Here is a 16,710-nt window from a genome sequence, read left to right as displayed (position 1 = left end):
ACACTTGTCATCCTCCAGAAGATTTTAGGACCTAGCAGGCAGGACGAGCAATGCCATTGAGAAAATCCAATCCGAGCAAAAAGGGAAAAAAGAATCATGGGATGATGGAACGAATTATATTTCACCATCTTAATACATTAACAGTCTAGATGAAGACCAAACGACAAGAAATCATAGAACTCTTGGGGTTATAGACAACAAATAAGGTATATACAAAAATTTCTTTACAACTTTATATATATCATCTCTGAAGTTCACTAACTTAGGCACATTGTGTAAGTTCCCCCTCCCCACCTTCTCTCTTCCTCATAAGAAGAAACACTAGTGTCGTATGTGGGAAACGAGAAATAATGTTTCAAACACCTAATCAAAAATACTCTATTAAGAAGTGTGGTTGGGCCTAACTCATCCCTACAAAACCGGCTTGTACGGTGAGGATTGTCCCCACTTATAAGAACATGTTCAGGCCATATATTGTCCGATGTGGGACTCTTAACACACCCCCTCACGCCCAGGACTAGACAACTGGAGCGTGGAAATAAACGGTGGGTGGCCCGATAGCGGAAACCATAGAAGGTGGCCCACCAGATCTTAAACGAGGCTCTTGATACCATGTTAAGAAGTGTGGTTGGGCCTAACTCATCCCTACAAAACCGGCTTGTAGGGTGAGGATTGCCCCCCACTTATAAGGACATGTTCATGCCATATATTGTCCGATGTGGGACTCTTAACATACTCAATGAACGACGAATTAAGGAATAAGATTAACTTATAACCTCAACCATCCATGATTCATAGCAAACACAATTGTGAGGGAAAACTCGCGTCAAAAGGAAAGTCTCGCTGCTTCATCATTCAACTCCGAGAATCAGGTCCAACGAACTCCAAGATTCGAGACCCATGTGCCTCCTCCACAAGAGAAAGAGATCGATAAACCTAAAACCATCCAAGTAGATTCAGCCACTTGAAGTCATCCAGGTAGATCCAACTAGAAAAGAGAATTACACTCAAAACCAACCCTATCGGGACTAGCTAATTAACATCAAAATTAACATATTGTTGAGGAATTAATTGGTGGCCATCATCAAGAAATCAGGAATCTAATGACACCATAACAAGAAAATTCGAGGGGGAGAAAACTTGAATCATCATTGCACCTATAATCCAAGAGATGAGTTCACTAATCAGAGTGACGACTCTTCCGACATAGAGGAACACAAAGAGGCATTCAAAGATGTAGATTCTGGTCCCAGTAGTCTGAGAGAGACTCATCTAAATCTCATACGGGAGAAGATTTACGACCAAAAGCTTGTGTTGATGTAAGGAGAGGGCCATTCAGTACTCCTCTTTGGGAAAGTTTGAGGAGGAAGGAGAATAATCATTGTTTAGAAAGCATTCACCTAAAGAATCAACGAATATCCTATTAGGTGAAAACTCAAAAAACCATTGGGAATGGGCAACTATGAAAGAAGGATTGATCCCGAAGAACACGTAGTGTTGGTCGGTGTACTCTTCATCTTCTGAGGCGCGATAGACCCAAAGAAGTGTAAGTTATTTGTTCTTTATTTAAAGGGTGGTGACATGACTTTGTTTAAAATAATTATGAAAGTATAAGTTACACCTCTTTGACCTCATTATCTTTGACCACATTGAGTTAGACATTAAAGTACTATCCTTACAGACGTACCCCCGATCAGCTGTCCTATAAATATGCTTCTCCATATTAAAAAAACTTCACATCATCAATCTTGTCCTATAAATATGCTTTGCATATCAAAAAAAACTTCACATCATCAATCTTGATACCGAAATATCTATTAAACACCATAAAAACCTGAAAGACGAATCAAATATTACCTATTTAAATGTCCAAATTCTAAAAGTGAAGTTGTCTGAGTAATTGGGAAAAATTCAAATAAAAAAAAACTCTCAAACCTATTTATTTGTAAGCTTTCTTCAATCATTTTTTTAGTTTGAATATAATGAATTTATTCAATCTCTCTTCTTTCTCTAATTAGTCCAGCTTAATTTTATCATGTTCTTGATCTTCTTTCATTTTTATTTATACTTTAATTTATTTATATTTTAATTTAGTTAATATTTATTTTATGGTAGACTGAGACTCCTATTTATGTTTAGTTAATTTATCTGTTTTTATGTGCATTCACATCACACACACAGTCTCTTTGCTTATCTATCTTTTATTTTATCTTTGAATTGATTTTTATCTATTTCCGAGTGTTTGGTAGGCAAGAAATAGGCGAGGGAGAAATAGAAATACCCGTGAAAAAATAATAATTAAATGTATAGAAAAATAACTGATACCCGTAAAAACATTTAGATCAATAAATTTTTTTAATACAAAATATAATTTTATTATAAAATATATGAATAATAGAAACTAAAAAAATGACTGTCAAAAAAAAAAATGTAATAAAAAATAGAAGAAAACAAATATTATTAGCAAATAGAACTAAATATTTGTTTTTCTAAGATGGAAGATTTTTAATAATTTAAATTATAGTTGTCTTTTCAAGAAATAAATAAAAAACTCATGGACAAAGCATGCAACATTTATAAAAGCTGAAGAAGAGTAGAATAGAAAGATGGAACAAGAAAATGTGGAAGAAGGAGAACATGCACACGGAAGCATATATAAGCAGAGGACTAATATTGTAGATAATTTGGTATTTTCCAGACCAATTCATTCATTTTCTTATATTGTAGATAATAAGATTGTAAAGTTGTGAAATACTCGTTTACTATAAAAAGTTGTAAAATACAAAGCCATATACATGCCGTTTTATATAGAAACTTAAATTTTCAAGAATTTTTTAACTTTTATGAGAAGAGATGTGATTTTCATGCGATAAAAGGTAGAATCTGAGAATTGTAGAATCTAAAAAAATGATCAATGAAGCATAAAACAAATAATTCATGAGATGAAACCAACCCAGATTACCAAAAGATAATCATGAAGTGTGTCATGAAGCATGATTGTACTAGATATTCTCAATTTGTTCAACAGAAGATAATACCCTGCATTTTACAATTGAAATCTGCGGAGTGAATGCATTATTGTTTAACTCTCCAGAAAGGCCAATAGTATGCTCAACCAAGAAGCAGCATTGTCTGTGACAGTAACAGATGCAACTGAATAATAATAGCATGAGAGGAATTAATAGAGTTACTACAACTCATTGTAGAAAATGTAGACACACAAAATCCAAAAGGGAACATACATATATAATAATAGCATGAGAGGAATTTTAAAGTAGAAATTGAAATTAAACTAAGCAGCGAGTTCCTCTTCCTTGTGATTATCAATAATATCATCGGACTTAGGGGCAACACAAGTGATAACAAAACCACGTTCAATCTGTTCATCATCAAGGAAAGAAAGAACCATCCAGCATAAACCAGTTAAAACATGTTTAAACTAATCATGAGGCAGCTAGTAAGAGCCTTACAACATCCATCTTTGTAATGAAAACAGAACATGGAAAGATATATACAATGACAACTCAATAGATTCAATTTTTGACCCCATCGGCAAGGACGTGCAATCAGCTTATAGTAAATTTTGGTAACTTCGATGCAGGCCACCCATCATAAATCAGACTACTATCAATATCTACCCTGCATAAAATAACAAGAACAAATCACATTTCTCATTAATTGAAACAAGGAAATTACTTCTTTTTCCTTTTTCTTTCTGATAGCACATATTATAGAGATATAATATAAATTCTTATTCTTAAATAAACATAAATATTGCCCAATTCTATTCTATCACACCTCTCCAGTAAAATTGCCAGGACCAGGAGGTGGAAATCTTTGTTGGGAACCTGACTGTTCATTGGGATGCTGATTCCCCTTATTGGCCTGTTCAAATTCCTCCATATATGATGGTTTGAAATCCCATCCACCTTCACTAGGCACAGAGTCTCTTCTTTCTCCTTGTCCTGGTGGCCCGAAGTTCTGTTGTGGAGCAAAATTTCTTCTTTCTCCTTGTCCTGGTGGTCCGAAGTTCTGTAGAGGTGCAAAATTTCTTCTATCTCCTTGCCCTGGTGGTCCAAAGTTCTGCTGTGGCGCAAAATTTCCTCTTTCTCCTTGTCCTGGAGGTCTGAAATTCTGTCGTGGCGCATAATTTCTTCCTTCTCCTTGTCCCGGTGGTCTAAAGTTCTGTTGTGGAGCAAAATTTCTTCTATCTCCTTGCCCTGGTGGTCCGAAGTTCTGTTGTGGTGCATAATTTCTTCTTTCTCCTTGTCCTGGAGATCCAAAGCTCTGTTGTGGTGGAGCAGAACCAAACATTTGCTGTTGGTGGTAATTCTGTGGTGCTTGATCAATGTTACGTGGGGGTGAATAATTTTGTTGGGGTGGATATCCTTGCGATGTTTGACCATGACTCTGTTGGGATGGATATCCTTGTGATCCTTGTCGGGGCGGATAGTTTTGTGAAGGTCTGAAGTTCCTTGCACCCTGATTATTGTAAGAGGGATTCCCTTGTCCTTGTCGATTAAAGTCTCGTCTTCCTCCTTGGTTTCTCCCGTATTGTATGGGCGGAGGCCGATGGATGATGGTTCCATCAATGTACTGGTCTCCTGTATCATACGATTAAAAATGCATAATCAAAAGGGGCAGGCAGCTTAATATTTAAGAGATCATAAAGTAAATATCTTACATTGAAATTGAACTAAGAATATCTAGACGACAATTACAACGACAACAACCCAGCCTTATCCTATTAAATGAGATCGGCTACATGGATCAACTTTCGTCATAATGTTCTATCAAGAACCATGCTTCTATCCAAATCATTAATCTCGAGATCTTTCGTAATAACTTCTATGATAGTCTTAAGATAAAAATGTTCCCTCCATATTGCTTGTTGTCAGGGTTTATATAGGAATCTGGTAGCACAAAGATGACTCCGGGAAGACCTATTATCGAAAAGCATAAAAATGTATCAACTAATCTAAACAAGGTTATTGAATGAAAGCTGAATATATTAGGAACGAGAAGATGAAATACTTTCAAATTTCTTGGACTCTTCTTCGGTGACCACAGCCTGAAAGCCAGTGTAAGTGGTTGTGCTGCAAGCGTAAATTTTCTTCTTTGCCTCTTCACACTAAAATCACATACACATTCAAATTCAAAATCAAACAAATTTTCAAGAATCTTAACTAAATTTTGTAACTATTCAGGAATAATAAAAAACCTGATGTTGAGACCCTTAGCACAAGTCTCTTCGTAGGTGCGAACCATTTCTTCGGGTGAAGGCTTGTTATCTTTCAGAAAATCCATGACGAATAGCCAGTGGTTGTAGTCGCAACCCTCGAAGAAGATCGTATCGGGACCAATCTCCTCGGGAGTTTCGGTATAACGAGAAGATAAAAGAGAAATTGGGGTAGACCTGAATGAACGGGATTGAACGCCGACGATGTTCGGCGACAATTCCCCGACGTGAAGGTAGTGATGACGATGAAATGTGGGAGCTGATTGGGAGAGTCAGAGTTGATGAAAAGGAATGGTGGAGGGTGGAGAGTGCTCTGAAGGTGCGGCGGTAGATGATTAGCGACGATGCCATCGCGGTGGTCGGAAGTAGTAGGGTTTAGGGGGTTTAGAGAATATGGGAATTGATTGACAGTAATCGAAGTAAGAAGAAGGTAGAAGCTTTCCCAAATGGGCCTTCTATTTGTTTAAATCTTTAATATTTGGGCTTTGTTTTTTTATTTTAAGAAAACTTTACCTTATATCCTTACTACTACTCCTACACCCTAACATTTATCAAAAATATTCCAATTCTACCTTTCTCATTTATTATTAAATTTTTCTTCTTTGACAACAACTGAAAAATGTTGCTAAAACTATGAAAAGCGTTGCCTAAAAGAATAAGGGACGTTTTTCAGCCGTCTTTTATGCGAGCGTTGCCTATTGTTTCTAGGCAACGTTTTTTATTGCTTTTTGGCCACACTTTTCTAAAACGTCGCCTAAACTATTGAAAAGGGAACATTTTTATGTGACATCTTAGGGGACGCTTTTTAAATGTTGTTATAACGAGCAACAACCACAAAACGTTCCCTAAAAGTAGTGGAGTGAGAACATCTTGTGGCAACGATTTTCAAATGTTGCGGTAGACAATAATTACAAATTATTTTCTAATAGTAAGCACACTTGATAAATGTATCTAGTCTCATAGTAAATAGTTTTTAACTATATTTTTCATAATATAATTAATTCAAACAAGAATTGCACCAAAAGTAAATTGTATGTACATAACTCAAATACACAAAATGTTTAAAATTACTTAATACTGAATATTTAATACTTAGAAGTATAAGTCTAGCAAATGATAAAATACATAGTTTCTTTAAGTTTAATGCTTAAGTACAAGTCTAAAATAACATCATCAAACTCGTTTAAGTTTGTAGAACTCATCATCATCTCTATCATCCTCTTCATAAATATTTGGGATTTAATTTGAAGAACCACAACCTCTCAAGAACATATTTTTGATAGTTTTTCCATTAGTCAATACTAATAATCTATTTGAAATTGAGTGCTATCCTATCATTGGGTACCACTTAACAAGGCCAGATATTATGGTTGATTTAGCAAATGAGTGAATCCTCTTTACAAATGAGAGGCTTCCTCCACTTAAAAATGTCTGTAACATTACCTGGCCAGTAGAAGCTAAAATCAGCATCATAATTATGGATATATATATATATATATATATATATATATATATAGGAGTGAAATACAAAATAGGAAGGTCAGGTCACCATAAAAAAAATAGAACCAATACCTGTAAAATCATTTTTAATGTTCCAAAGTAAAATAAATTGGAGTTGAATACATATAAAGCAAAGAGAAACATTGAAGATTATCACCACTTCTAAGTAACTTTGCATTGGATAAAAATTATGGGAAAAACACCTTATCTTGTAAAGCATGTTTGTGGCTCACTATTTTATCTTGAAGTGCATGTATTATTTATTCTTACTATCACTATCAATTTGAGTTTTATCCCATGTGCAAAACAAACACCCAAAAGTAACACCTCAAATTACTATCATAATAGGATACATAGGTAGTTAGACAACAAAGTAATTTTTTAACTTTCACAAATTATATTCCAATATATTATTTGTTATTAACTATATCATATATAAAAGAGAAGTTCAAAATACTAGACACTGCAGATTGAAGAACAACAATATATAACAAGCTGGTTGATAGAAAGATGACCCAAATTGACACTAAACTTAACAGGAAATTAGAAGGATGTCACTCATACTAATGGACCACATCTATCCCTGAAAAAAAAATAGGATCTAACACAAGTTGATATACACAATAGAAATATCCACATACACTAAATATCATCGACTACCAGTCTAGCCTCTTTGAATAATTTATCCTTATAATTTATACATAGCACCAAGAAAACACATTAAATTCTATCTCACACAATTATACTTTTTGGCTAGAACTTTAGATTCTATTAAGAGTTTCAACAAACTCAACATAAACAAAAGCAGCACCAAAATAAAAAAAAAATCAATATAGAAATAAAGAGTATACATTTCTTCATAAGCATGAATCATATCCACAAACCAATTAACTATTTTTTATACAAAATTTAGTATATAATCATTAACTTAAACTTATAAAATGTAGAAAAAAAAACATTGGAGAATTATTACCTGGTGCTTACTAGTGCTCATAAGTAGAGCTCAAAACATAAGTAACAATACTCTCTGTATCAATAATAGCAAATCTCTGAGGAGGAGTACCGATCAAAAGCAGAGGGGTATAATAACTACACCTTTCAAGTTTCAGAATAAAAAATAATAAATTAAGCATACATGAAAATCTCATTTGAAAAGAAATTTGTTTGCTTTCTCGCAATTAAAAGTTTAAACAACGAACAAACAAATGAATGAGAAGATTGTTGTTACGGCGTCGTGCGGTTGTTATGAGAGATGATGTTGGTCCCTGTTTGTTTCCATCCACAATGAACAACAATGAATAGTAAAAGTTCAAAAACAAGTAAGCAAATACTCAAGTGCAACACTTGTCAAAATCAAAGTTCAATTACAATATAAATCGACAGAACAATCAAGTGCAACACCACTTTTACCTCTGAAAATGGCGTAATCGAAGGGATTAGAGGCAGCAACCACTCGTCAGAATCAAAGGGATTCGAGAAAACGTTGAAATCGAAAGGATTTGGGCGTGAACTCAACGGGATCTGAGGCAACCGATTGAAATCGGACTTCATCCTCACCTTTTAGGTTGAAATCGGACCTCACTGTCATCTTTTATGTTGAAATCGAACTTCACCATTACATCACCGCTAAAATGGACTTCACCGTCACTGTCACGTTTGAAATAGGAGGTCAGGCGTAATTGAAAAAGTTTGGAGAACCAAAGTTTGGAGAAGAAAGGCGTGAGTAAGGGTTTGGAGAAACAGAAAAGGCGTGAGGGTTTGGAGAAGCAGAAAAAGCGTGAGGGATTGTCAAAAGGGCTTGAAAACGTTTTAAATAATTTAATCTCAAAAAATATATATTTCTATTATTAAAATAAATAATTTTCATTAAATAAGTTTTATATATTTTATTATAATAAATTATATATATTTTTATTATGATAAATTTAATAATATTTCTTTCATAAAATATATTTTTATTATTAAATTTAAAAATGATATATTTTTAATTATTAAATTAAATCAATTTTATAATGTTTGGAGGGAAAGTTGCCACTATCTTTTTTTTCTTTCTAAGAATGATGCAACACTCTAGAATTGTTCCCATAAGTATTTACGGGGACATTTTTCAATTATTGTCAAAGATAAACGGTAGGAACATTTGAAAATTGTTCCCAGAAGTATTTTAGGGAACATTTGTTAGGTGTTGCGAGAATTGTCTGGGCAACAAACAAAAATCGTTGCCTGATCTTTTTTTAGGCAACAATTTACACATGTTGCATAAAAAAGTGTTGCCATAAGCAATAAATGTTGTAGTGAAATATCAACTTTATAATAAAATATAAACTTTATTTTATTTTGCTTAATGAGTTAAGCTTCACAACAACATGGTATATGTATTTATACCAATGTACACCAGTTGCACTTGCACTAATGCTACTCTACTACATACACACACTCATCTATAGCTGTCTAATGCTTTTACACATATATTGCACCTCTACTACACACATAGCTAATGTACGTATATGGTGGACTTCTTCTAATACGCACGAGAATAATTAGTTTTTATTTTATTTTACCTAAAACAAGGTTCATTTACTAGAGTTCCCCCAAAGCTTCAAACTCACATGTTAGATTGCATTAACATGTCGCAATTATGGTTTTGGTTGATGTTTATTTTCAACCAAGTAAAGTAAAGCACTCATTTTGTCGTTCTTCAAAAAGCATATATAGGCCTCCTCCTATAATGTTTGATTGAAATATAACAAAATATTATAAAGATATAAAGTAATACCAAACAAACATGTATCCACCCACGGGTTATTCAATTTCCATATGCTGGATTCAATATTCATTTCTTACTTTCTTTTCCTTTCCTCTAACTATAAATAACCTCATCACCCTCCTTTCTTTGGTCCTCAAATCAAATTCATCTCTTCATATCTTTCTCTCACTTTCAATCTCTCTTTCTCAAAATCACTCTCTGAAATTATTCCATAAAGAAACTCAGTTTCTATAAAAATGGAAAACAATCTACCAGTGATATCAAAGAGAGTGTTGAGTCTCGTACGTGTTGCCTTCTTCATGCTGAAAAAAGAAATATCAAAGGGTAAGATAATGATGAATTTAAACATGATACTTAGACGCCGCAGCAAGCTTGCCGGAAAAGCCATTGCCAATTTAATATCCCACCATCCCAACCACGGTGGCTCCACCTCAAACCGCCACTCCCACTACTCACACCAATTCACTTCCTCAAGGGAGTATGAATTTAGCTGTAGCAACACTCCCAACCACTTTTTCTCAATTGGAAAGCGTCACCACATCCACAACCACAAGAACAATGCTCAAGCAAGACTTATGCATGACGATGAGGTGACGACTATGAATGCAATGAAGGCGGTGGTGGAGATGCTTAACAATGATCAAACAATTGTAGAAGCGTCACCAGGTTTCCCTTTAAGAGATGATGATGAGAAGGACAATCAAGTTGATAAGGCAGCTGAAGATTTCATAAAAAGGTTTTACAGTCAATTGAGGAAGCAAGATTGATTGATTAATATTAATTCAATTTATCTTGTTTGATAGATAATCAAGTAGCCATATATTTTTTTTTTTTTGGTTATTTTCATGATATATAGTGAGGGATTTTGATTCATGTTAATTATGTATTTGCACATGTTTAATTTAACAGCTGCTTAACAATAAGGTAATATATTACAGAGTCGCTAAAAAAAGAGAATAAATTAATGGATTGAATTATATAGTCTTTCTAAAAATATTTTCAAAGAATCTTTTGATTTTAGGATATACTCTCGGCCATTAGCACCTTGCAGAATTTTGTGTTGTAAAAATAACAAGTAACAAGTGTGTTATTTTAATAAAGAAAATATTAGGTAAAAAATTATTTTATTATTATTTGTTTGTGAGGAGATTTTGAAAGATTTAGTTATATATGGCACACACTTGGTTTTCCTAGTATGATTCCACCAAAATTTTGTAGCGTTCTCAACTTCTACTTTTTTTTTTCTCCCACAAACCCACACACAGTTCTTTTCTCTTTTACTTTATCTAAACTAAATAAGAAAAAGTTTTTCAGTTAGTTAAGATGAAAATTATTTTACTCAAAAAAAATAAAAATAGAAATATTAGGAACAAACTCTTACTACAAATATATATATATATAAAACAATTAAAACCAAGATGTTTAACATGATGGTATCACCGTGTACTTATTTTCATGCATATTAATGACTTATTAAATAGACTAAAATAAAATAAAAAAATGAGGCCCTATTAAACGTGAGGCCCTGTGCAAAGGGTCTCTTTGCACTACCACTTAACCGCCCATAATGTTATATGTGCATTTTGTAATATTGACAGGTTGAAATTATATATTGTTAGAAGTGACACTAATATTGTTGAATTATGGTCTTAAAAGTTATGAAAATGTCATTTTAAGTGGAAAAATAATTAAGTTGAGGTAGATACTTAGTTGGTCGTTATAACTTTTTTTATTGACAATGAAAAAGTGGCAGCCCATAAAGCTAAAAACTTAGGTGAAGTGTTTGGTTGGAACTTAAAAGTATCAATTAAAGGATTGATGTGTACGTTTTAGAACTTCTCACTCTTGTTTGCTTTTTATTTATGGAGTACTCTAAAAATAAATAAATTCATACAAATAAAAGTTAAATTAATGAAAGAAAAACGTATAATCTCCTCTCTTTTTCCACCACCGGTATAGTTCGATTCTGAGATTAATTCTAACATCAAATGGTTTCAATCCCCTCCCGATCATAATTGCGGGAGTATGAATCGTGGTTCTCCCTAACAAATCCAGCGTCAATCATCATTAAATCAACTAACGATTAGTTATAATCTCTCTTTAAATTGATCTAATAATATTTAAAAATATTCAGTCATTCAAAAAAATATTTATGGCCGGTCATTATTAAAAAAATACGAGTAGAACTCATATTTATTCACCATGTCAATTCAATGGCTTAATCTAAGGAAACTACTTCTTAATCAATAGCAATTATATGCAATTTGCGGGGGTTATTTTATCGATTTGCGGGGGTTATTTTATCGATTTGCGGGGGTTTTTAACCTCCGCAAACTATTTTTCGGGAGTTTAAAAAACTGCCGCTTATACGATTCCCACAATTTATCTGCGGGGATTCTGGGGAACCACTTGTATCTTGGTGTAGAATTTGAGGAGGTTGTTTTATGGAGGTTTTAAACCCACACACAAATATTAAAAATATACAAAAAAATTAAATAGTCAAACTTTTGTTTTATTAATTTTTAAAATGAAAAAATATATATTAAAAATAAAATACATAACAAAGATAAAATACAAAGTTTTCTTACACAAATACTCCATTTCTTTGACAAATCTAACCAACTACACTAAAACAACTAAGATAAAAATTGTCCAACTTCTAACATCTAACTATATATATATAGTTAGATGTTAGAAGAATTGTTCGTGTCTCACTACTAGAAATACTCTGTTTTCCTGCGGATTTGTGCTAAATTTTCGCAAGAAACACTTTTCCTGCGGATTTTCCTGCGGTTTTATGTCCCCAGCTAAAACCTTCGTGGGTAATATTTTCGGCAGGAAGTTCCGCAGGTAATATATGACCTTGATAACTCAATTTATATAAAGGGCCATATCAAATTTATATGACCTTAAACCAAATTACTACAAGATTGAAAAGATAGTAACACTATGCCAAATTTGTTTTTTAACAGCCCCCTACGAAAGCGCTTTTGGAAAAAGCGCTGGCATAGGCTTCACTAAAAACAAAATTAAAAAACACGCTAAAAAAACATTAAAAAAGCGGTGGTATAGGGTATGCCTACAAAAGCGCTTTCCACAAGTGCTGGTATAGGCCACCTTACGAAAGCGCTTTGTAAAAGCGCTGATATAGGGGTAGATATGAAAGCGCTTCAAAAAGCGCTGGTATAGGTATAGGGTACGAAAGCGCTTTTAGCGAAAAAGCGCTGGTATAGGGTTACCTATGAAAGCGCTTTTGAAAAGCGTTGGCGTAGGTCATTTTAAAATTAAATTTTTTAAAACAAATTAAAACAGACGCGTTTTGTCTTTCATTATTTCATCGTTCTCACTGTTCTTCACTGCCCTCACTGTTCTCTTCTTCATCGTTCATCCTTAACAAAAGCTACAGCCGACCACCACTCAACGTCTGTCGCCGCCGCCAACCTCCCCAACACCGACCACCACTCAACATCTTCTCGCCGCCGCCGCCGTTCTTGCTGAGTTGTTTCACGTTGTGAAGGTTAGCGAAATTCACTATTGTAGTTTTAGGGTCTGTAGTAGTTTTAGGGTTTTGTGTTAGGTTTTAATGAATGGGTTTTCTGTATTATTGAATCCTATTATTAGTAATTTGCAGAAGCCATAAAATTCATGTGTGCTGTGAGTATAATCGAATAGAGGATTTCATTGCTTTCAGTGCTTTTTCTAATTAGAGAATCGAATGAAAACTGATACTAATTAGCCTCTGAAGAACTTATTATTAGTAGAAAGAAACAGAACAGTTTTGTTACCCATTTTTGGTCTTGTCATGATTCTACCAATGTCCTGTGTTGAAAATGATATATTATATCAGCATTATAATACTGAGAATTAGTAGCCCAATTTTATTTGAATTTGAAAAGTGATTTGTAGCAACTTGTATCGTATCAAAGCTAAATTGCAATGACTCAATGACCATTATTTCATCTTCTCCGTCGTCTTCGTATTCTTCATTGTTAGCTTAGGACATTAACCAAGTTAAATAAGATAGTTTTTTTAATGGCGCTGCTATGGCGATGACAGTATGTGTTTTGTTGTGTCCTGCGCCACAAATTTAGTCTCAGTTACTAATATTTTCACTGTATTTAGTGTGTGTGATTTTCAAGCAAGCATCTTTAATATATAGATATGAGAATTACGTTTTCTTTTCTATATGTTTAAATTAGAATTTGAAGGACTGAATTTCATGTGTCTATTAGGATGTAGGTTCTTTTAGAATCTTTCAATCAATTTTGTCTTAGTGGTTACTAACTTTGTGAATTTGCTATAGGGGTAACTTGTGTAGAGTGAAAGTTTGATCGTTTCCCGGCCTAGTTCGACGTTTGGCGTTTTCTTGAGTTCGGTAACATCCGAGGTAAATTTCTTTCTCAAATTACTGGTATTATGATGAATTTTGCAGTATAGAAACTAATTTTAATATGTTCAATCTAGATTGGGTTTTTTTTTGATATTGTGTTAGTAGTGGTGTATTTAACAGCATCGTGTGTGTGTTTAATTTTACAGTTATTTTGAAGCCTCTGGTTTCTACTTGTACAACGCCGATTCAAACCTACCCGTCTCCCACATCAAGTCCAACTCAGGTTACTAGCCCTTTCTTCTTGCTTATAGTTTGTTGTTTTCTGCTTATAGTTTATTGTTTATGGTTCTATTTAATTTCAATTTAGTGTCTCTCAATCAGTTTTTTGGTTTGTGGACTTATATTACCTTGAAATAAGGTAATGTCTTCTTTAAGAAATCGGGGGTAGGCTGAAATAAGGTACTGTATTCTTTTAGAGACTCAAACAATCGAGACAACTATAACTTCCTATCTATAGTATATTTTTGTACTATAGTTGCATAACATTCTATTATTCACACTTTATAGGATCTCACTAGGTATTTTGATCAAGACATAATGATGATAGCTATTTATTATCTTGACAGAATTCCTTAGTACCTGATAGAGAAACCAAGAAGCATTTGTTTAGCTTAATTAAGACATGGATAAGACATGGATGAATTCAAACCGATTGTCGAAAGAGTACGAGAAAGGGGTATGGGAATTCGTTGAGTTTGCGGTTGCGCACTCCGAAGACCCACTTCGAATGTCGTGTCCTTGCCTGGGTTGCTGTTGTGGGGGTAAGGTTGACGGGAATAAGTTGGCATCCCATTTACTACGGTTGAGTTTTGTACTGAATATCTGTCAAATGTTCAATCAATTGGACTCCCCAAATCTCATATTGTCGAAAAAAAAGAAGGAAAAAAGCTAATTGGAAATAAAGTTGTGACAGTATCAATGGTCGAACGGGATCAAGCGCATTGTATGTTCTGCACAATGAGATTGAGGTTGAGCCGTATGTTGAAATGCACAAGGTTGTTCTCCGAGATTTAAATCCAAATAGAAATGAGAGCTGGATAGTACGAGAGCACAATCGAAGTTTCATACCGTGGTTTAGGGATCATATTTATTCAAAGTATCGTTCAGATCCTGCTTCAGTAACAGAAAGGTTGAGATGTTTAGCCTATGGTCCAAGTGTAATTGTGCTTTCTTATAGCGCATACGCAATTAATGGATACACATTTTATACCAAAGAACAGGATGATAAAAGTACTATGCAAAATAGTGGTGTTACCTTGGTAGCTGAAGCAATGCACATATCAAGTGCGAATGACTTAAATCCGAAATTTGCAAATTTGTCATATTTTGGGGTTATCGAGTGCATTTTGGTGTTTGATTACGCGAAGTTTCAGATTCCTGTATTTGGTTGCAAGTGGGTTGAAAATAATAGTGGCATACGAATGGATAAGTCAGGATTTTTGCAAGTGGATCTCAATAGGGTAGGGTACAAAGATGAGCCTTTCATTCTAGCCTCTCAAGCTAAACAAGTGTTCTATGTCAATGATCCGACAAGTACGAAATGGTCTATAGTGCTTTTATCTAACAAAATAGTTGATGAAAACATTGAAGATCAAGGTGATATTGGTGTTGGCATTGAATCTTGTACAAGAAAAGATCAAAATGAGAATGAATCTTGTACTAGAAATGATCATAATGAGGGTATTTGGATCAATCCAACCGTCCGCGTTGTTAAGAGACGCGTAGAACACAATCCTACGAAGAAAAGAAAGAGACGTTAGTGATAAAGGTAATAGTATACATATTCCGACTAATTTGCTTTATTCAATTTGTACCGATTGTTTTATTCAATAGTATAGTACTTATTCAATTTTGGTGCATATTCTCGTTTTGTACATAACTTTTGAACCATGTATCCGTTTGTCGACTTCTTTACATATAACTATACTATTTTGACGATTCCGGAGCTGCTCATGCACTTATCTTTACATTTCGGGACTGTTTTTTTTATCGATTTTGCTTCTGCCCGTAATGAAAAGTCGGGCTTAGGGTTTGAATTTCGGAGAACCGACTTTATTTTTGAGTCCGTGGGGACGTTTTACCATAGCCATGTAAATTTCGTTCAATTCCGACAACTTTCTTTTTTGACGCTTATTTTGATTTGTACCGATTTCGTTTCTGATTTACTTGTACATGAATGGTTTGACTTCCATTTGACTTGTATAGATTGTTAGCTTATTAATAGTGTACTAATGTGCTTTAGTTTGTTTGATACAGGTTCAATGAAGGGAATCATTCCACCTGAAAACTCACAAGAAAACTCACAAGAAAGAGATGCTCAAGAAAGAGATGCTCCGGGTACAAATGCTCCACCTGATACTGAAGCAAAAGAAGTTGCACGAGGCATCACCATTATGAAGGGAATCATTCGACATAGAGACCAAGGATTAGTATACCATTTGGAATGGAATTCTGAAAACCAACCAATTGGTCCTAATTCTGCAAAGTTGACAAGCTATATTGGTACACTTGTTCGTATGCATATTCCAGTCTCCGTAGCTAAATGGAATCTGAAAAGCGAAGAGTTGGATGCGAAAAAAAAAGCGATTTGGGACGAGCTTCAGGTATATATCATATATGGTTGTTGTTATTATCTTGACGATAAATTGTTTAAATTACTTATACTAACACACTATGCGTATGTTTTTTTGCAGAGGACTTTTGAGATACCAGATGATCGTAGACGCTACATACTTAGTTTGGCCGGAAAAAGATATAGAGGGTGGAAAGCTTTTTTGACAAACACCTATCTTAAGGATAAAGATGGAAACTTTC

The 16,710-nt window shown here is 34.1% G+C and overlaps 2 protein-coding genes and 1 long non-coding RNA gene across 3 annotated transcripts; 1 reads left to right on the top strand and 2 right to left on the bottom strand.

The window, feature by feature from the left end:
• Positions 1-3,271: 3,271 nt before the first annotated feature.
• On the bottom strand, positions 3,272-5,307 carry LOC131651548 (multiple organellar RNA editing factor 1, mitochondrial-like). Its single transcript, XM_058921206.1, has 4 exons — positions 5,266-5,307; positions 5,035-5,131; positions 3,799-4,604; positions 3,272-3,639 (listed from the first exon to the last, which is right to left on the bottom strand). Exons 1-4 carry the CDS (start codon positions 5,305-5,307, stop codon positions 3,628-3,630), a joined length of 957 nt encoding a protein of 318 aa, XP_058777189.1. The 3' UTR covers positions 3,272-3,627.
• Positions 5,308-6,323: 1,016 nt separating this feature from the next.
• On the bottom strand, positions 6,324-8,521 carry LOC131654167 (uncharacterized). Its single transcript, XR_009299238.1, has 3 exons — positions 8,150-8,521; positions 7,713-8,004; positions 6,324-6,682 (listed from the first exon to the last, which is right to left on the bottom strand). It is a non-coding gene; the product is annotated as an uncharacterized LOC131654167 (long non-coding RNA).
• Positions 8,522-9,635: 1,114 nt separating this feature from the next.
• LOC131654164 (uncharacterized) lies at positions 9,636-10,629 on the top strand. Its single transcript, XM_058924588.1, has one exon. The coding sequence runs from the start codon at positions 9,743-9,745 to the stop codon at positions 10,271-10,273; it is 531 nt and encodes a 176-aa protein (XP_058780571.1). The 5' UTR covers positions 9,636-9,742; the 3' UTR covers positions 10,274-10,629.
• The last annotated feature ends 6,081 nt before the right edge of the window (positions 10,630-16,710 follow it).

This window comes from Vicia villosa, linkage group LG2 (genome assembly GCF_029867415.1).
Source record: "Vicia villosa cultivar HV-30 ecotype Madison, WI linkage group LG2, Vvil1.0, whole genome shotgun sequence".
Taxonomy (NCBI): domain Eukaryota; kingdom Viridiplantae; phylum Streptophyta; class Magnoliopsida; order Fabales; family Fabaceae; genus Vicia; species Vicia villosa.
Note: the sequence above shows the minus strand (reverse complement) of the source record. Positions and strands in the feature narration are given on the sequence as shown.

What these genes read in the sequence shown, in the direction of transcription:
- LOC131651548 (XM_058921206.1), bottom strand. Translation starts at nt 5,307, where the DNA reads ATGGATTTTCTGAAAGATAACAAGCCTTCACCCGAAGAAATG. An exon ending in AGCCTTCACCCGAAGAAATG is followed by an intron (nt 5,132 to 5,265) that starts GTTCGCACCTAC and finishes ATGTGATTTTAG; the next exon opens with TGTGAAGAGGCAAAGAAGAA. An exon ending in AGAGTCCAAGAAATTTGAAA is followed by an intron (nt 4,605 to 5,034) that starts GTATTTCATCTT and finishes CGTATGATACAG; the next exon opens with GAGACCAGTACATTGATGGA.
- LOC131654164 (XM_058924588.1), top strand. Translation starts at nt 9,743, where the DNA reads ATGGAAAACAATCTACCAGTGATATCAAAGAGAGTGTTGAGTCTCGTA.